This window comes from Heptranchias perlo, chromosome 22 (genome assembly GCF_035084215.1).
Source record: "Heptranchias perlo isolate sHepPer1 chromosome 22, sHepPer1.hap1, whole genome shotgun sequence".
Lineage (NCBI taxonomy): Eukaryota > Metazoa > Chordata > Chondrichthyes > Hexanchiformes > Hexanchidae > Heptranchias > Heptranchias perlo.
Window position 1 is genome coordinate 43,288,917 of NC_090346.1, and position 21,833 is coordinate 43,310,749.

The 21,833-nt window shown below is 40.4% G+C and overlaps 1 protein-coding gene across 5 annotated transcripts in view; it reads right to left on the bottom strand.

The window, feature by feature from the left end:
• The window catches only part of parn (poly(A)-specific ribonuclease (deadenylation nuclease)), a 100,345-nt gene that overhangs the window by 39,254 nt on the left and 39,258 nt on the right, over positions 1 to 21,833 (bottom strand). For all 5 annotated transcript variants that reach the window (XM_068003407.1, XM_068003405.1, XM_068003406.1 and 2 more), the window contains exons 19-21: positions 16,680 to 16,735; positions 15,730 to 15,816; positions 11,396 to 11,470 (exon numbers count right to left, since the gene is read on the bottom strand). In XM_068003407.1, the coding sequence (XP_067859508.1) occupies positions 11,396 to 11,470; positions 15,730 to 15,816; positions 16,680 to 16,735 (218 nt within the window). The remainder of the gene's footprint in view (positions 1 to 11,395; positions 11,471 to 15,729; positions 15,817 to 16,679; positions 16,736 to 21,833) is intronic.

Below are 21,833 nucleotides of genomic sequence, written 5' to 3' on the forward strand. Positions count from 1 at the left end.
TGCAGCATACAAGGCTGCTGGGTTTGCTGATGTAGGAGTTTAGACAGTGACTGTTACATGAAGAATACCCACTTGGATGAGCTACCAGAAGACAACCGGCGTTCATGAATTAATACCTCAGCAAGCAGTCAACGTGTTCAGGAGAGGAGAAAACTGGCAGTAAAATTTGCCAAAAAACTGTCCCCCACCCCATTAATTATCACCTACCATAATTATCAAACTTCAATGATTCACACAGATTACACAATATAATTGCATTCACTGACTTGATATAGAGTCATAGAGTCATACAGCACGGATAGAGGCCCTTCGGCCCATCGTGTCCGCGCCGGCCATCAGCCCTGTCTACTCTAATCCCATATTCCAGCATTTGGTCCGTAGCCTTGTATGCTATGGCATTTCAAGTGCTCATCCAAATGCTTCTTAAATGTTGTGAGGGTTCCTGCCTCCACAACCCTTTCAGGCAGTGAGTTCCAGACTCCAACCACCCTCTGGGTGAAAAAGTTCTCTCTCAAATCCCCTCTAAACCTCCCGCCTTTTACCTTGAATCTATGTCCCCTTGTTATAGAACCCTCAACGAAGGGAAAAAGCTCCTTAGTATCCATCCTATCTGTGCCCCTCATAATTTTGTACACCTCAATCATGTCCCCCCTCAGCCTCCTCTGCTCCAAGGAAAACAAACCCAATCTTCCCAGTCTCTCTTCATAGCTGAAGCGCTCCAGCCCTGGTAACATCCTGGTGAATCTCCTCTGCACCCTCTCCAAAGCGATCACATCCTTCCTGTAATGTGGCGACCAGAACTGCACACAGTACTCCAGCTGTGGCCTAACCAGTGTTTTATACAGCTCCATCATAACCTCCTTGCTCTTCTATTCTATGCCTCGGCTAATAAAGGCAAGTATCCCATATGCCTTCTTTACCACCTTATCTACCTGTTCCGCCGCCTTCAGGGATCTGTGAACTTGCACACCAAGATCCCTCTGACCCTCTGTCTTGCCTAGGGTACTCCCATTCATTGTGTATTCCCTTGCCTTGTTAGTCCCTCCAAAGTGCATCACCTCGCACTTTTCCGGGTTAAATTCCATTTGCCACTGTTCCGCCCATCTGACCAACCCATCTATATCGTCCTGCAGACTGAGGCTATCCTCCTCACTATTTACCACCCTACCAATCTTTGTATCATCAGCGAACTTACTGATCATACCTTTTACATTCATATCCAAGTCATTAATGTAGACCACAAACAGCACCGATCCCTGTGGTACCCCACTGGCCACAGGCTTCCAGTCACAAAAACAACCTTCGACCATCACCCTCTGCCTTCTGCCACTAAGCCAGTTTTGTATCCAAAGTGCCAAGGCACCCTGGATTCCATGGGCTCGTACCTTCTTGACCAGTCTCCTGTGCGGGACTTTATCGAAGGCCTTACTGAAATCCATGTATACCACATCCACTGCGTTACCCTCATCCACACGCCTAGTCACCCCCTCAAAAAATTCAATCAAATTAGTCAGACATGATCTTCCCTTGACAAAGCCATGTTGACTATCCCTGATTAATCCTTGCTTCTCCAAGTGGAGACTAATTTTGTCCTTCAGAATTTTTTCCAATAATTTTCCTACCACTGATGTTAGGCTCACTGGCCTGTAGTTCCCCGGTTTTTCCCTACTCCCCTTCTTGAATAATGGTATTACATTAGCGGTTCTCCAGTCCTCTGGCACATCCCCTGTGGCCAGAGAGGTTCTGAATATATGTGTCAGAGCCCCCGCAATCTCCTCCTTTGCCTCACACAGTAGCCTGGGATACATTTCGTCCGGGCCTGGGGATTTATCCATTTTTAGGCCTGCTAAAACCGCCAATACCTCCTCCCGCTCGATGTTAATATGTTCGAGTATATCACAGTACCCCTGCCGTATTTCTATGTCTACATCGTCCTTCTCCATAGTGAAATCAGATGCAAAAAATTCATTTAGAACCCCTCCTACATCTGCCGGCTCCACACACAGATTGCCATTTTTGTCCCTAATGGGCCCTATTTTTTCCCTAGTCATCCTCTTACCCTTAATATACTTATAAAACATCTTAGGATTTTCCTTTATTTTGCTCGCCAGTGTTATTACATGGCCCCTCCTTGATCTCCTAATTTCTTTTTTAAGTATCCCCCTGCACTTTTTGTACTCCTCTAGGGCTTCCTCCGTCTTTAGCCTTTTGTATCTGCCAAAAGCCCTCCTTTTTTTCCTAATCCATTCTCGTATATCCCCTGACATCCAAGGTTCCCTGGAGTTCTTGGAACCACCCTTGACCTTTACGGGAACATGTTGCCATTGTATGGTCTCAATCTCCCTTCTGAAAGACTCCCATTGCTCCGATGCGGATTTTCCTACAAGCAGCTGATCCCAGTCCATTTTGGCCAGATCCTGCCTTATCCTATTAAAATCGGCCTTCCCCCAATTTAGAACCTTTATTTCCGGCCCCTCCCTGTCCTTTTCCATGACCACCTTAAATCTCACCGAATTATGGTCACTGTCACCAAAGTGCTCACCTACTAGCACTTCTTCCACTTGGCCGGCCACATTCCCTAGAATTAGGTCCAGTACCGCCCCCTCTCTTGTAGGACTTTCTACATGCTGGCTCAAAAAGCTCTCCTGGATGCACGTTAAGAATTTTGTACCCTCTAAGCCTTTTACACTGAGTATCCCAGTTAATATTGGGGAAGTTGAAATCCCCACTATTATTACCCTATTATTTGCACAATTTTCTGAGATTTGCCTACATATCTGTTCCTCTATTTCCCCCTGACTGTTTGGGGGCCTATAGTACACTCCCATCAAAGTGCTTGCCCCCTTTTTGTTTTTAAGCTCCACCCATATGGCCTCATTAGAGGAACCTGCTAATATATCATCCCTCCTTATGGCAGTAATTGATTCTTTAATTAATATTGCGACCCCCCCCCTCCTCTTATACCTCCCCCTCTGTCTCGCCTGAAGATTCTGTACCCCGGAATATTGAGCTGCCAGTCTTGCCCCTCCCTCAACCATGTCTCTGTGACAGCAACAATATCATACTCCCATGTGTTTATCAACACCTTCAGTTCATCCACCTTATTCGCAAGATTCCTTGCATTAAAATAGATGCCATCCAGCCTTGCCCTTACATATTTGCCCTGTCTTCCAAGCTGACTTGTTTTTTTCTCTATATTTGGCTGCACATCACCCCCTATTGTAGCTCCACTCTGTATCCCATCCCCCTGCCAAGTTAGTTTAAACCCCCCCCCCAACAGTGCTAGCAAACCTCCCCGCAAGGATATTTGTCCCGCTCTGGTTCAGGTGCAACCCGTCCGACTTGTACAAGTCCCACCTTCCCCAGAAGCAGGCCCAGTGATCCAGGAAACTGAAACCCTCCCTCCTGCACCAACTCTTTAGCCACGCATTCATCTGTTCTATCCTCCTATTTCTATACTCACTAGCCCGTGGCACTGGGAGTAATCCAGAGATTACAACCTTTGAGGTCCTGCTCTTTAATCTGCTACCTAGCTCCCTAAATTCTTGATGCAGGACCTCATCTCCCTTCCTACCTATGTCGTTGGTCCCAATGTGGACCATGACCTCTGCCTGCTCACCCTCCCCCTTGAGAATGCCCTGTAGCCGCTCAGTGACATCCATGACCCTGGCACCAGGGAGGCAACAAACCATCCTGGAGTCACGTTTACGGCCACAGAAACGCCTGTCTGTTCCCCTTACGATAGAATCCCCTACCGCTATAGCTCTTCCACTCTTTTTCCTCCCAGCCTGTGCAGCAGAGCTACCCCTGGTACCAGGAAGTTGGCTGCTGCTGCCTTCCCCTGATAAGTCAACCCCCTCAACAATATCCAAAGCGGTATATTTGTTTGAGAGGGGGACGGCCACAGGGGACCCCTGCACTGCCTGCCTGCTCTTCTTACTCTGCCTGGTGGTCACCCAATTACTTCCTGCCTGTACAACCTTTACCTGCGGTGTGACCATCTCACTAAACGTGCTATCCACGACGTTCTCAGCATCGCGAATGCTCCATAATGAATCCATCCGCAGCTCCAGTACTGCAATGCGGTTTGTCAGTAGCTGCAGCTGGATACATTTCCCGCACACATGGTCGTCAGGGACACCGGAAGGGTCCCTGATTTCCCACATAGAGCAGGAAGAGCATAACACGGGGCTGGACTGTCCTGACATGACTTACCCTTTAACTAATTAATTCAAATTAAATGAATCCCACCAATTTCACTTCAATTAAACCTACAACTATTTCCTTTTACAGCCCCACAGCCTGCCTCCGCTCCAGTGTAAAGCAACCCAGTCCCTGCTACAGAAGGTCCAACACCATCTTATAAGGACAACTAGAAATGGGCAATAAATGTAGCCTTATAGTACCAACTATACTTTTTTGAAGAGAGGAAATACTATGTTTAAGGGCAATTGTTAGCAGAAGCTACTTGAATCTCAGGGCCACTGGCACAGCACATTAATGCACAGTAGCACTGGGCCATGATAGATGAAGTTCAGCACTAGAGAGTGCAATTTATGGTAATAGCAACAGCCAAAGACACTTGAGAATAGAATGCTCCCAATTCTTTTTTGCACAGATGAGCAAGACTTTAGTTCATAAACAGCAGAACTGTATATTTGTTTTGTAAAGTTTAATTACCAGCATAAAGCAATTGAAGTTTACAAATATTATACTTCATTTTTAAATATTAAAAGTGGGTTGCTGAAAAAAAGGTTCAGCTTGTGAAGGTAATGAATTGACAATTCTAAGGAAAGAAAACTTCACTCAAGCTACACAGCACAAAATATCCACACACAACAAAAATCATTAGTATTGAAAACTTCAAGAAAAATAAGTTCTTCATACATATAGCACTACAGTTACCAAAAGATCTGGCATAAAAGTCAGAGTTTCATGCAGATATTTGATCTTACAAATATAAAAGTGACTCGTACGATGTCCTAGTGCACACTAGGGGAGCAAAGTTACTATAGACTAGTACAATATATCCAGGGATTTATTTTAAATGGTGATACTTGCCTGTGTCGTGGGAACGGGCCACAGAAAGTTTAAAAAATGGAGTCTATTTTAGCATGGTTTAATCGCTACACAATAACCCCGTAGTTCAATAAGCTGAGGATCCTGAGTTTGTAGTTGCGTTCCTTCCTCTGACTACCAACTTGCCAAATTTGTAGACATTGTTTCCAAATTTACATTAAAACAATTTTCAGCTGCCCTGGACTATTGGGGATGATGCTTGTTGTGAATGGGGAGCTTTATCACAACTTGGATAGTTTTATAACTCTTGGAAGAATTATTTTACTTGCTGCAGAAGCAAGTCTGACTGAATGCACAACAGAAATCAAGAAACTTAGACCAATTGTCTGCGTCAGGAAGGCATTAATATGCTAATGTTTAAATTGCAACCTTGTGACCGTATTACTGCATGGGGCGGTGGGGGGGGGGGGGTCTTTGTATTAAATGCTTTTTATGCAGGTTGCTGCTGGTTTTGGGTTTTTGAATAAGTGCTTTTGCAAATATTTTCTGTTAACTGTATAATAATTACAAGTCTATGGAGTTGGGCAGATCTAGGTCATCACCTTTGGTGTTGCCAGATTCCAGGTTTCAACTTCAAAGAGTACAAAAAGTATATTCCCAGTCAACAAACATTGCATGAGTTTTTAAATCTTGGGGATGTCAGACAGCCTGATGCAAGTGAGACACAACATTTTTGACTTCATTCATTCACGGTTGTACTTCAAGGGGAGGGTAAATATACAGTGAACATTCTTGCTCCAGTTTCCTGAGGCCATCAGAGAAAGGCGGGAGATTTTATGGGGAGACAGACAAAGAACATTATGTAAAGTATTACTAAGTTTTATTATCTGTATTTGAAGAGGAGTAGATATGTTCTGTTCACGGATCTGATTTGCTGTATTGTCCATTGCTACGATTATCTGTGACTTAATAATCCCGCACTGCAGTTTATAGCCTAAGCCACAGTAAAATGGGTTGCAGTTTGACCCCTGGGCTCATTACATTACCAGACATTACATATAAAATGACACATTCTGATTCCGGGAGCATGGGTTCACTCACAGGAGTGGTATTTGGTACTGAGCACGAGAAATACCAGAGTAAAACCTAAAAATACAACAACGTTCAACAGAAGAAAAGAGATGGAGGTGGAGGCAAAAAAAGGTGAAAGTGAAAGTGAAGGAGGAAGTACAGAATTAAAGCTAAACAAAGATACCAAAAATTGAAACCTCAAAGTGTGGAGTAGAGTCGATCAAAAATCCAACATAGAAAATAAAATTGATAAACAAGTCCAAATAACAGCCAAATCAGTATCACTTCCAAGGATTAACATAACTACTGACACCAATGGTGTAAGATTCTGCACACAAGAAACAAAAACCCTTCAGTTAGAAATGAACAGTTATCTATATCACATCTGTAACAAAATCAGGTAAGTTATTAGAAATATACACTTCACTTTGTAGGAATGGTAATGCATAGGGAAAAACAAAATCAGTGACTGAAACCTCTTACATCATTGAGATGGAGAATATCCAGGAGAATTATCCAGAGTCTTTTTTAAAAAAAATGAAAATTCACCCAGTGACTGACATGTGGTAAACTGGCCATATGAAAGCGTAACATACTTTTACTGACCCAGTATAGCAGCTGATTCAACCCAGTAAGCTCAATTTCTACAGAAGTTTATTCTGTGCACTTTTTTTTAAAAAATGATCAAATTGAACTTCTCACTATAAAAGTCACTCAAAACAAGGTTGATACAAGTTATGGTACAAAACAGTATGATCCACAGCATACAGATAAATATATTTTTCAAATCCCTTCAGTGAAAATGACCTTCAGCAATAACACAATCAATTCTGATTAGTCAGGTATGACAACTGTTCCTAGAATAAAAGTTCCATTTTATTTCAAGCATCCTTATTACATTTTTCATTATATCCTATTTCTTCTGTTCTAGACATAGGAGGAGTAAATATCAAGTTGAAGACATCAGTTACAAATCAATCGGCAAGAGTACGTAAAGTAATAAATGTTTTCTGTAATTAAGTGCTGAGGGCTCAGGAAGAGGTTTAATCAAAAAGTGTGGGAAAAATTTATTGCCAAGGACACTCTGGAAGTTACCAATAGATCACAATTAGGGAACTAGGTTTAAAAGGTGTGTAAAAAGAATGCTGCAAATGAAAGTTAGTTTGCCAGAATAATGGGCATCTGTCAAATATTATTACACAGTTGGGTTAGAGGTTAAAATTGCTGGAGAAGTGACTTTACAACAGTTGCATTACCCTATGCCAGTACAATCAGCTTACAATTTCCTTTATTTTAAAACATATATGATTGCACACCTCTGGGCATAATATTTTCATTTTCAGACTGATTAGTGTCCTTTAGCCATGATGTGGAAAATAATCAACCTGACAAATTACAAGGCATACTTGTCCCAGGAACGTAGCTTCTCTCAGGAATTATGCAATCTCTCACTCTGTACCCTCAACAATGACCCATATAGTTACTTTCCCTTCTTCTCAAATGTGGCGAGACAACCGAAGGATGAACAAGGACATCAGTGCAGTTTACAGGGGCTGGGCAGAAGGAAGTAGGACCGCATTGACAGAGCTGTCAAGCTCCATTTAACAGCTCTGGAAGCCACCAGAATTCATAGAAGGTGATGGAAGACACTTCTAAAACCACCACCAAGAGTTTTGGGTTCCGCTGGGTTGGCCCAAAAAGGATGGAGGAAAAAAAACTACATTCAAAAGTTGTGCTGAATACGACGAGCCACTTTGCTCACTGGTCTTCCATTTGTGGATAAGGTTTTTGAATTGCTGAGTTTTAAACACTATTATAAAAACTTGAACTTCAAAACAAGTACCCAAAAAAAAATCAAATTTAGCCTGGAGCACGAAACTGTTGTAGAACCATTTACACATAAGAACTACCAGACACTGCTTAACTTAAGCAGGGCATTAAAAACACTGATATTGGAAGCAAAGCAATGCAAAGATTACAATATATATTTTTATTAAAGTTGTATAGTGTACAATTGTAAAATGTTCCATCACCTGGGAGCTAACAGACCACAATCTCAGCACAAAGGAAGTACCTGGGATTACCTGCTACGAAATGAAGGCAATCAAAAATAAATACTTTTGCTTCTATCTGTGATTGTTATTTTATGAAGGGCAATATTAAATGGATTTATATCCAGGTAAACAACAAATGCCATAAAAAGTCAGCATATTATGGCATTACACTGAAGATTATATTAAATGGATTTAGATCAGGTCAAATAGAGTTGCTTTTCCTAGGGACTGCACCTCGACATGGTGGGAAGGCTTGCGAGCTCCTATGACCCCCATACATATGCTGGTGGGAGTATAACTCCTGGCAGTGCCTCCCAAGCCAGACCGGTCGAAAGGTAGGAGCCAGACTAAAGGCAGTTCACTGGTCTTCCTGGTAGTCCATGTAAAAATGCCTTTTGTTATGGAAACAACACAGAGACAAGTCTCTTACAGACTTGCAAATATAAATATCAATTAGGCAAAACCAAGATCTGCCCAATGCAAGGCAAGATGATACTCCAATTGGAGGCAAATATCTTGCTCTGTACAGATAGCAGAAGAAATAGGTTGTCTCATGTGGCACTAGGTACAGGAAACCCTAACTAACTTGAGAAGTTGCCAAAGAGACAAGTCAGCACATTACTTCATGTGTGAAAGTTCATAATGCCCTTTTCCTTGGTTTCAACATTCATGTGGTGTTGTGCATGCAAGAGCAGATTGGTATGTTGCTATAAATTGCCGATAACGATCAGATTTAAATAGCAGAATTTTCCTTTAAAAGAATCATAAAAACTTGCGTTCGACATGCAAAATGTCCCTAACTCACTGTCCACCACATGTAAATTAAGACTATTATTTGGAAATCCATTCATTTGGATGTATGCGCGACAGTTAGATTTGTCGTAGCAATGTCCCATGCTAATAAATTACATAGGACATAGTCAATTTGATCAACACAACTGCTTGGAATGGAAACAATTTTCAAGAAAGTCTTTGGATGCAGTTTTAGTACTTTTCTATACCAGTCGCAGAAACATGCATCAACCTGAGCAAATGGTGGGATAGATTTCGAAGTGAAGAAGTTAAGATCACAAAACCATGCATTCAAATGAATCAGACAAATGAACAAAATTCAGATCCCAGGTAGATGGAATGGAACAGATGAAAGCCATTAGACTTCCTCTCACTTAAGGGAATGTGTTTTGCTGCAAAGGCTAGCATGTGAATCCTTAAAGAGAGAAATACCTTGGTTCCATGGTCATAAAGGCCAACGGAATTGTCCTGGCATGAAAAGACAAACTTTTTCCATTTACAACAGTGTATGCCTTAAGAATTGAGGCTGAAGAAAACCTTGTGACCATATCTGATCTTCCATCTGTAACAATAAAAATCTTGCCTATAAAGGATTAAAAAGGGCCAGTTAATGAATGCTCTGCTGTCCAGACTGGGGGGGGGGGGGGGGGGGGGGGGGGGGGAGAAGTTCTCAGCATATAAGGAGTCAATAGGACAACAGTTCTTTTCGCATCAGACGTTTTGGAAAATCCTCAAAATATGGGGAGACAGAAGGAAAACAGGCACAAACATTCTACCGCAGCAGGAGGTTAACAGATCATGGAGGGCAACCACTGAGCTGTCCCTCGAGTTCTGCATTGCTTGTTTATTCTCAAAGATTCCCTCTGGGAAACCCCACCGTCTGAAGATCGTCTGGATTGTCAAGAGTTGGAGGGTCCACCTGTGCAGATATATTTGCCTCACACCCAGCAAGGTATTCTGCACAACCTCAAAATGTTGGGAGTGGGAAAGACCGAGAGGCTGTAAATCTGCAGTGTCCAAGCGCAAGTGATGACATCAAGTCCTTCTACACTTGGTATGGCAGTGCTTGTGGATCAGGCTCTCCGAGAAGCAGGTAGGTTCCCCAAAGAACAAGACAAGCTATACTTTTTAAAACAAGAATCCGCTTACATGCAAACCAAAAGAGTTGCACTTATATGCCTTTGGTCTGCACCGTTAAAAGAGAATCATCTCAACTGATTGAAAGAAATGCATCGATGGCAATAAAGTTTGTAGTGGCACTCTGCTTTGATAGCTTAATACCACACCTTGTGATATATAAAAAATGGTGATATATTTATACACATCTTTTTGTTGCTACTTGTGGAAGTTTAACAAAAATGCATCATAACTCATCACTGATTAACTTTTGTGGAAAAAGCATCCAGCTAAAAGATAATGCTTGATGTCCAACAGCCTCAATTTCAGTTCACTCTTTTGACCACGGCTATAGCAATAGCAAAAGCTGTTCTTCCACATCCTCAATTTTGTTTTTCTTCCCATTTCACATTGGAATGCTACATGAAGATCAGGTTTAAACAACGTGAACAGTTGGACAGAAATAACCCCCCCTTTCAAGTTCCTGGTTTAGTTTCTGCTGTGTTATTTAGCAGTAGCTCCGGCAATGCAGTGAGAATTTGGCTGCTTCTTTCTCAGATGCCAAAATTGCTGTCACTGATATGACAAGCAACATTAATAAAATAATTTTAAAACATTAGCTAAGTCATAGAGCTTGCCGAGTGAGATGGTAAAGCATTACCCTTATGCTTGTACTATACGTGTTTATTCTGAGTTGTGTTCACTGAATGACTGTCACAAGTGCAAGCAGCCTATGAATCAAAAGAACTGTGTGACTATCACATGGGCTGTAAGGGCACTATTCCAAATTCTTAAACGGCAAAACATTTTACTGCTAGAGGTTTCACTTCTATTTTGTCACTCCAAGTTAAATTATACAGATATGATAGCAGCAGCTAGCTGAGCTATAGAGACCAGAAGGGTCCCAAGTTCAATTCCTGTTTTTTGATGGATTAGTTGATCACAGCCAGTGTGGCGATATGGGGAGGGGCTGCTGCAATGAAATTCAACCAACCCTGGGTCAGCGAGGGGGGAAACTGGTCAAAGTTCCTGTTCCTACTCGTTATCCACTGACATTCTACTGGCAGTGCACTTTTGTTGGAGTCAGGCAAATACAGTATCAGGCCTGCCTGTGATTCTCCTGTAAGTCAAATAGCCTGGCAACACTCAATCCAGACACAGACACGAACAGCAACCAATTGGGCAAAGTACTGGAGGATAAACACTACCCATGGAACTATATACCAGCAATAAATTCACACCTTCAACAGAGGAGAAAAAAAATCAGCAAAAAAAAAAAACTTGTGCTACATAGCCTTTATACAATAACACTTGCTATTGCAAAAACCTGCAAGTTCACTTACCAATTTGCACTTGCTCCCGTTGGCTCAATGCGACAAATGCTGAAGTATCATCTATCCAAGACACCTGGATGTTACCTGAAATAAGGACCAAACTGCAATTAGCGCAAACTCCACAGAATTTATAGCACACTAAATATTTAAGACAGGGATAAATATATATTTCAGTTTTCTACAAGATAAAAGAACATTTGCCATGAAAAAGCATGATTTTAAGGTTTATTAAATTGAAACTAATTGCCAATACAACCCTATTCCGAAACACACGTGTAGCTCCCAACTTCACTTTTAAGATGCATACCATGCAGTCACACATATGCAGATTGAAACACGTTAAGTAACTTGAGATTGATACAAGATAGAAAACTTCTATAAAGCAAATCTGCTGCTCCTTTGTGCTTAATACTTCAGTGGGTAATAGTACTATTTGGTGCAGTAATGAACAACACTGATTGGGAAGGTTCCACGTTTAGTGCTTCATTTGCACTAAGTTAGTTGATCTCACCCGGGCAGCACTGGGACCTAAGCTCTGGTTTATGACATTATCAAAACTTGAACTTCTTGATCCAACTGCTGTCATTATAATATCACAGACAGACATCAGTTCTCCTTTATGCATTTCACCACTAGACAATCTAAGTCATGACATTTCAATGATTAGCAAGCCTGTTGTTATAATGTAGCATTGAACTTTGTACTCTTGAGGTGGAGTAAAATATCTATTAAACAGAATCATTTTAATCTTCAACAGAAAAGTTTCTCAGTAATTAAGTTTGCATTTTGATACGCCAGAGTTATCATCTTAAAATTGTGCTGAGAACACAAATTTTGTACATTCTCAAGTTTGCAACAGAGCTAATCAATGGTATGACCTAGGTTAACTACAATCCCTGGACTAAGAAGGTGTGAAATGGTCATTTCTTCAAACTGTGACCAAATTAACCATTGATAAATTTAATATCTGCAGGCACCCCTCACTCATTTATACTCAGTTTATAACACTAACTTTGTATCAGTATGGAAGATAGGTGGATTCCATTCCACTTGAATTCATAGCAAAGGCATTACTAGTGTTTCTGTACTGATATTCCATCTGGTGTTTTCATCCCACCTTGCCTAAACTACATTACAGAGATAACCACACCCCAACTGTATTTACATTCTATAAGCTTTGGTCCTTCTTCCTACCACCCACCCTCTTACCCTCCACAAATGAAATTCAAGCTGTAACAAAATCTACAAAATGGCATGTGTGCACTATGATGTAAATACAATGAGGGCTTTGATCTGCTTACACACATTCCTATTAGTGGAGAGATACTCTTTCAACACAGGTAGCTCTGCTCATTGCAGAAGCATCAGTTTGAATAAAAAGTGGCTGCACAATAAATATGAGTGCTGGAGAGGGATTGAAGAAGCTTGAATGACGTGATTAGAATTTCGAGAGTACTCTTGAAAACACAAAGCATACATTTCCAGTTTTGTCAAAGCTCAATTGATATTAAAACCAAAAGCAACTGAGTAGTGTGTTCCCAGTACTCAGTTTCCATACAGCACTCGTTTATCCAATTGATAATTTACAAGCCATTTATTACACAATGTATTTCAAAGTACACTGCACCACAACTTCTCTCTACCATTGCCACACATCATTTATGTCATGGTATCTCTTTCGAATAGTACATCATTGATTTCTCACTATCAGTCTGCCACATTTTCTGGCTTGAAGTCCACAATCATACTTTAGCAAAAAACTGAAGGACAAGCAAAAACCAGAATAAACTGGAATCAAGAAATTACAAGACACAATCAGTGAATCATTGTTAGTGAGAAACCACATGATTGGGAGCCAAGAATTTCAGGATGAGAGCAATCATCATGTGATTGGCAGTAAAAAGATAAAAAAAACTACAAAAATAATTTTAAAAGATAGGAAAACGCTTACATAAACCACATCTCACAAATAATACTACTATGTCTAACATTTAATAATTTCCTCTTCAGATTCTCCTTGTGCCATAAGTCTTCCCTGACCAAGAAAACCAGGCAATTCTATAACCACCTGAGCAGGTGGTAGAGCAGCATCTCAACTACCATCTGCCTTGCAAGGAAGTTTGTGGCTTCTGCAGAGCAGAACGTGGCTGCCAACTAGAACCCACACTACAGCATCAGTTCTGTTCCTTGTTGCATTATGTCCAACAGATTTAAGTTAAATTGGATTTTATGCATAGCTTTGATCCATTAAAAAAAGTCGACTGCAAAGAATCTGCACCAAGAGACTTCGTAGACCAATTCAGTATTTTCAGGCACATGGGCGATATTGGAAAACAAAACGTCCTGTCTTCAATTTTGCCTGAGGTGTGATGAGTATGGAATACTCCAGATCGTTTATTTTTTTTTCAAATGGACATAAAAGAGTTAATCACTCTCCGAATGCCAAAAACTTGCCAACGAGTAAGTACTGTACTTCAGAAGGTTTTGAAGGTGATAATTTGAAATAGTGCATCAGTCCTAATAATACATTACAAACATTTTTTTAAAACCTAATACTAATGCAGCTTGGTCTTAAATTTTGTGATCACTCAAAGCTGCTGGGTCCATTTTGTTTCTGAAAGATTTCCACTAAAGCTGCCAGCATAAATTAAACAGATTTAATAGGAAATTATTTGACTAGTTGTCTAGCAGCGGTTGAAAACTTAAAAGTGCATGGTTTCTAACAGGCTATGAATGGTCCTCCACTCTGCTCCTGCCGAAGCAACTCGGCAAAAAGCACCAGAGTGCTAAACTGCACCTCTACAGTTCTCAATCCCAACCAAAAAAATAAAATCAACTGAATAAGTATGCATCTTCACTGAAGATCTTTGATCTTCGTTTAATTTCTTTGCTCTCTAATCAAACATGTCATAAATAAAGTTTTATCTCATTGCCAAAATTGACAGGGAATTATCCTTTGATCAGTCATTCACATTATATAATGTACGCACTCACTACCAGGGGAGGGGGAGGGAAGGCAATGTTCCCACTCCTTACCGCTATATGGCAACTCCAGTTTAAAAGTGCATGTGTTACTGAGTCAAGGACAGGATTGTCCTCGGCTGTGATGTTTCCCAGTGGCTTGAGGGAGGAGAGGAGACAATAAAAAGAAACTCACAAAATTGTTCTAAAACCAGCAGAATTTACACACAAATCGTATTTTTAAAAAATCAAAACAGAATCTATCAGAGTTAAAAACCAGCAACACAACCTAGGGGTTTAGAGGACATTTGTAAGTCATGTGTTATTACAATTCCTTTGGAAGCTTTTGGAGGTATCATTTTCATTTATAGTTTTCTATGTTCAAATTCTGCTCATCACCTTTATTCCATTTGTAATAACAATGGAAAATATTTAATTATAAGTACTGTGGCTGTTAATTTTGAAATATATATTCTTAATAATAACTGGTTACACATCAATAAATCAAGTGAATGGGGATTAAATTTTCATGCTTTAAAAAAGGTTTGATAGCAAATTGAAGTGGCACCCAAATAATCAAATGGGCAATACAGCAGTGTTGGCGACACTGAATCCCATCTTCGCCCAAGTGCAAGTTCCTCGTGTAGGCACTTGGTTCCGAGGGAAATTGCAGAAGAAATCTAATTGTACAATGTGCATGTCATTTAGCTCAGATCGTTTATGTATAGCACAGACATCATAAATGTTAGACTAGACGGTGAACTGTAGAGATGTAAAAAAAAATGCAATCCCATTCATTTAAGTCCATAAAATTTCCCATTTTAACAAACCATGAATTTCAGTGGACCTATTTTGGAGCATATTTAGCATCAACAAAAAAGTGTGGAGAAGATGCAGCTGGAGGTTTAAACCCATCAATTTTAAATGGCAATGTGCTAACCAGATTGCTAATTTGTACGAAGCGAAACCAGACAGTGCTTGAACTTAGCTGCGATTTGAGTGAAGAGACATCATGTCAGAGAGGTGAAGGAGGCAAAAGGACTAGTCAAAGGCGGAGCCAAGCGACAGCACAGAGTGTTACGCGATAACATCTAGAGCATCACCAAACCAGCCATCTGCCGCCTGGCTCTCCGTGGCGGTGTCAAGTGGATCTCGGGCCTGATCTACGAGGAGACCCATAGGGTTCTGAAGACTGTCTTGGATAACGTGATCAGGGCTGCAGTCAACTACACCAAGCGCGCCAGGCGCAAGATAGTCACTGCCGTGGATGTGGCGTTTGCTCTGAAACGGCAGGGCTGCACTCTGTGGATTCGGCGGCTGAACAACTCAACCCTTTCTACAAAATACAGAACTTAGTTGCAAGACAAGTAGGTGGATCCTACCAAAGGCACTGAAAAGTTGGTAGAGGTCACTGGTCTTCCACTCCTTGGGAAAACGAACATGAAGAACATGGTCCCTCTTTGGTTGCACTGGAAGAGAAAAGTAAATGCTGTAGTGCTTGGTCATGGAGCTTTGGGGATTCAAAACTTGGCGGAGGAAAAAGAAATAAGTACAATTTGTTCTCTCAACACACACGAATCAGTTAAAAATAGATGCATATGTAGTAAGCGTCTGCCAATAACTAGTCATGGCCTAATCCTAGAACAACTGATGGCCTTCATTATTACAAAAAGCTTTTCATTACTTCCAGTGAGCTGTTGTATAGATTCTTCCTATTCCCTAGAGCTTGTCTAACATTCCTTTCCAGAAAGTATCCAGAAGAAATGCTACACTAGAGAAAAAAAAACACATGACCACCACGCATACTGAACTTGATTTTTCTCATACCAGAATTTTCTGTAATTGCTTCAGTGTCTGGTACATTTCACGGTAAATTCTTAGGGCAAGTTTTGCTGGAAGTGTACTGGCTAAAGCTACATTTGCATTTGCTACTACAGATCTCAAAAGGATTCCATTTCACCTTTGTGGGCAAACAATTATGCAGCAGTTTAAGCAAAGCATTAAGCCTCCTCCTCTATTCCTTATGAGTGATCATATTCAGCATCGTAACCCTTTGAAAGCTAGATCTTTTCAGCTTTTAAAATGAGCACATTATCCATCACAATGGCAAACATTTAAAATCTATAATGCTGACTGTTAAAAGTAGAAATGTAATACATAAATTGAAATACACTGATTCTGAAATGTGAAATGGTTCCAAGTGGGGTTTGGTTTTGGTATAAAATTATTAAAATCCTCAAAGGGTTATCCTGACTACATGCATTTAACATGAAACTCATAAGGGCAATTCAGTATATGCACATATACATTCCAGTTCAAGTACTGTACTTACAATCTGGCCCACTCAGGTTCAGGTAGGGAATGTCTATGACTCTCATTAGAAACAGTCTGTTTAAAAAAAAACAGTAGGGATATAAGTAAACGTAAAAGTGCAAATCTATAAATCTCATGATTATTTCTGGTTACAGAAGCTGAATTCTGTTTGAACATGAGCTTGCAGGTTGAAGTGAGGAAAGACTGTCATTAGTTTGTTCCTACAGGAGAACAAGAAACTGATCAAATTCTTCTGGGAAGCAAGAAATCAAAACAAGGAGCGTTGTGGCCCCATCGCTTCTAACAGGCGGGTTGGTGTCAACTTGGTGCCCGTGTAATCCAAGAAATGTTTTTAAAAGCGCGGACGGCATCTTCATTCTCCGTCCCTCCACTTCCCACTCTGTCGAAATGCCCCAGTGCTCTTACTCACACCACTTTAATGATCCAAACGCGCGGGGGGGGGGGGGGGGGGGATAGCGAGCGTGCCAGAGGGAGATAGAGGCCTGGTTAGTTTGCACCGTCTGTTGCATGGGAGAGCTGAAGTGCACAGTGGTCATAAGCTTTCTTTTGTGTAATTTATATTGTGCCCTTATTCCTGAATTTTATTGCTAGAGGCCGGGAGAAAGGAGGAGGTGCCTGAAGGCAGCAAGGCTGCCTGAAGGACTTAATGACAGGTAATCGCACTTAAATGAGGTGCAACTGTTGCTTGAATTGCATGAAATGGTTGACGCGCTTAACACGGACTTTGTAATTGACGCCGGTGATGATGTCGAATGGTTAGCGCCATTTGCCTGATATAGCAGCTCTCCGGGATAATCAAGTGGGACAGTGCGATTGGTGGGGTCTGTATTACATTAATTTGTAACCACATATGTAACCACCTGCTGCAAAACTGGTGCTAATACATTAAAAAAAGATTTGGAAAAAGTAAGTCACACCAGTGGTATATGAAGCTAGGTCATTAGAGACAAATGTATCCTAATCTGCCACACAAATTAGTCCTCTCCATTTAGATGAAAAAAATGAATCTTCAAAATTCTCAGATTGCAGTGGGACCATCAAAATTGCTAGGAGACAAAGATCATAGGTGATCAGTCTGGTTATCCTCAGGCAGGTGATTGAATAATTCCACCCCACCCATTGGCCACAAATTTCAAAAAGTATCTTGACAGCTTTTATTCCCAATACCTAGAGTTAATTTCATATGAATGACTGCAATTCCTATAAAAGACCTATTGCGACAACTAACACGGCCACACCCAACTCTTGGAACATAATACCTGGCAAGCAAGTTTGACAAATCAGGTAGGGGCATGTCAGATTAGCTCAGTAAAATCTGATCACATATTCAAGGTAAGTTTTGTTCACCACTGGATTTTAATATTTGCGAACCTATTTTAAGTCACCTAATACTCCTATTAAATTGTTCAGCATCTGCCACTTTCCTGCACATCACTCGGTCAAAGGAAAGAAACCATTAAGAGAGATATCAAAAGAAACATTGCAGAAATTGTGTCAATAGTTTGAATTCCTACTTTTTTTTGTACGCGATTACTTTCTACACCAAATTTCTTTGCCAACACATGCCGCTATTAAAAAAAATAGCAAGAAACCCCTTTTTAAAAAGGGAGTGTTGCATTTTCCCCGAGTACTTTTGTCATGATTCAATAAAATACTTAGTTAATTCCCCTCTGCCTTTTTGAGTTATATATTCCTATACCCAATAATCGAGAATCAATAATAATCACCTTTTTATATTTCACTTTCAGTATTGAGAAGTCTAATTATTGGCTCCAGGCCAGTACATTCCTGCATTCTTAGACATAAAAATGATACAAATCTATTTTCTACCAGGCAAGATTTTTACTCAAATACCTTATGGAGATCAGCTCGCAATACCACAGTGCCAAAGCGTTGGACACCTAGATTTGTTGAATCAAAACTCCGCTTTGTGAAAGAAAGATAATTAGCTGTCCTGCATCCTTTGCACGGCAGCCGCGGATGTGACCATAGTGCAAGTAGACTTTTCCTGACCAACTCAGGAACATTCAACTATCCATTTTACTGCTCCGATTGGCTCTGAGCCATAATAAGTACTTTCTTTATAAAGCACGTGGCAGCAGACAAAATAAAACTGATATTTTTAGACAAATTTCAAATGCGTTTTAGAATTTCCATATCTTAATGCCACATCAGTTTAAAAGCGACTGTTACAATTTGAATCTTCCCTCAATACTTCCATAGGCAGGCCTACACCTCCTATGAACTGAAACTTAACCTTATGTTATGAAGAGAATAGAATAGCATGCCTGGGTATAAACAATCCACTCTTGTACTGCTGGGATAACACTATAAGTAGTACAAGTTGCCCACTATATACACCCTAATCTCACTAATAGATAGAACACCACCACGCGAAAAAACTGTATGGTTCAGGCTCAATCTACAAGTCAAGTAAAATAAATCCACAGATAAACAGAAGTACAGTACTTAATTCTCACTGATACTTCAGACCATCACCAAAACTGAGAGAGAAGTGTTTGAAGAGTCTTTTAACCTGGATAAACCTAACAGGACACTCGAGCTCCATGGCCTTATCACAGTGACAGGGAATTAAATGATGGGAGACATCAGAACTCATGGGGAAAGGCTGCAATAAATACACCATGCCTGGGCAGCTTTTATCAGCTCAAATGAAAAGCAAACCTCTCTCAGTAGGCAAATGTCCAAGTTAATTCCAAATCCTCTCTCAACAGCCCAGTCATTAATATTAATTATTTTTATTACCTGGGTAGGTGCAAAGCCATCTGCTAAAAACTGTTTACTAGTTCAGATCTGAAACAAAACCTATTTCATATCAATGGGTGTTAATCTGAAAATAAATCACCTTCCTAACAAGGTACCCACAGCCGACAGGTCAGCAATTACAGAGAATGGCTCAGTCTCCTTCACGCTATGGCAAACTTGGCATTGTCTGAGGTATTAGGCAAACAATTTTGTCCCGCTGATGTTCTATTATCACCCCACACCATAAACAAAGGCAGATTATTGGTTTTGAATCTCCCGACAGTGGATGACAGTGGATTTGGGGTACTCAAACCAAAGCCATCGCCTGAAGGCAAAGGGAAGTTCTTTCAGAAACAGCAGACAAAGCTTGATTTTAAAAAGTCCCAATACATATAGATAACAAAAGTATGCATAACATTAGAGACTGCCACTGGTTGAAATAAGATCAAAGATAAAGTAGCAAAATAAGTTTTTAAGCAGCTAAAAATTACATAACCAATCATAGATCCAAACAAGATTAAAATCTCAAGCTCTAGGGTGCTTATCTCTTATCTGGCTACTGGGTCATTGGTCTCTTATCTGGCCTTAGATGATCTGCATCAACTGATAGAAACTGGTTTGACAATCACATTTTACTTGGCCGGCAGAGGCTGGTTAGGTTAACTGTTAGCTCTGTTTCTTGGATCTTTTGACATGTATCAGAGAGACCCCTCCCTTTGTATCAATTCCAGCTGTACGAGAAAAAAAAATCTGTAGTTTCAATTCTGAAAAATTCCTATGAGGTAGATTTCTGGACAACCTCACCTGCTGAAGGTGAATTACCTTGCCTATTGTGCAAATGAACATTGTCCGTGCCTGTTTAAGTGTTGAGTAGAAAGAACACAATGTCCCTGGTGATACTAAAGCCACGCTTCCATGGTATTTTATAAGTAATCCTTCAATCTTGCACATTATGGCAGTAGTGTCTATTCAGATTCTCGCCAATTTGTTAGGGATCTGTTCCTTAAACAGCAAAGGTAGCCTGCTGCTCCAAGCTCAAACTGTTTGCGCATTAAGACGTGTGCGTGGATTCAGCCGAGTCATTGTGTGTAAAAAAACAGGCGCCCCATTAGCAACTACAATTTGTTCAGCATATGTCATGGGAGCAATTTCAGACTTGTGCACCTAAAGGTAGCCAATCACTTGCAGGGAGGTGAGGGGGAAGAAGCTGTTGGCAGATAACCTGGAGGTAAAAAAAAGATTAAATCTAAAAAGAGACTATGCTTTTTTGTAATTAAATGTTAAATGACGGCTTCCTTTTCCTGGTCAACTTACTTCCAGGAATTAAAACAAATAAAAAACAGAAAATGCTGGAAAAGCTCAGCAAGTGAGCATCTGTGGAGAAAGAAACAGAGTTAACGTTTCAGGTCGAAGACCTTCCCGTAACAGGATTACTTTCATTTGCCAGGGCATTGTTACTGTCTTTGAATGATAAGATCTTGGGAAAAAGTAGTCGAACTGGAATGATTAATTTACATCTCCAGGAGGTATCTAATTAGCATTGCTACCATGTCTTGCTGCAATTCAGCATCTGCTGAACTGCCAGACAACAACCCTGGCACACTCAGAGGAAAAAAACTGTCTTGGCAAATACCATCCTGAGATTCTCCACATTGATGCACCACAAATTGTTCACCTTACTCAATAACACGGCAAGCTTTGACACTGAAAAAATAATATTTTTTTCAGGCTCCCAAATGCAGCATTGAAGAGTTCATTATACATATTGCTTTGGGAAAGAGCACTGCAAATTAATTTCTGCAGGAATGATTTACCTTGGGACAGATGGTCAAAGAATACCAAAATGACATGCAATGGAGTGAAATCCTAATAAATGTGCAATTGATTTTACACAAATGGCTATGTTCTGATCAGGATTACTACAAATTCTACCTAAAAATAGCCAATTATAAGTCTTTGTGCACAATAAAAAGTTTGTACCAAAATGTTCAGTTGAATTCAGCCTCTAGGTGAAACTTGGCAGATTTACCATTTAATGCACTGAACACTACAAAATTAATTAGGAAGATTTTATTTTTGAAATTAAAACTCATACAAGTGAGAGTGTGGGACATCATTGGACCCAGACTTCAGTATGTATTATTGGAAGTAAATAAGGCTATAAGCTTAATTATACGCTAGTTCTAAAGGCAACATAAACCACAATATTATGAGAACACAGACACCATTGGGGAGTCGAGCAGCAGAAGGCTAGAAAGGGACCTGGATGGTAGAACAGGATATGGAGGATTTGTGCCTTTTAGGTAGGCAATCCATGGAGTGAGCTAGCACTTGTGCGTTTTTCATTTTGTAATAGAACGTGAACAGAAGTTGTACCAATGGAATT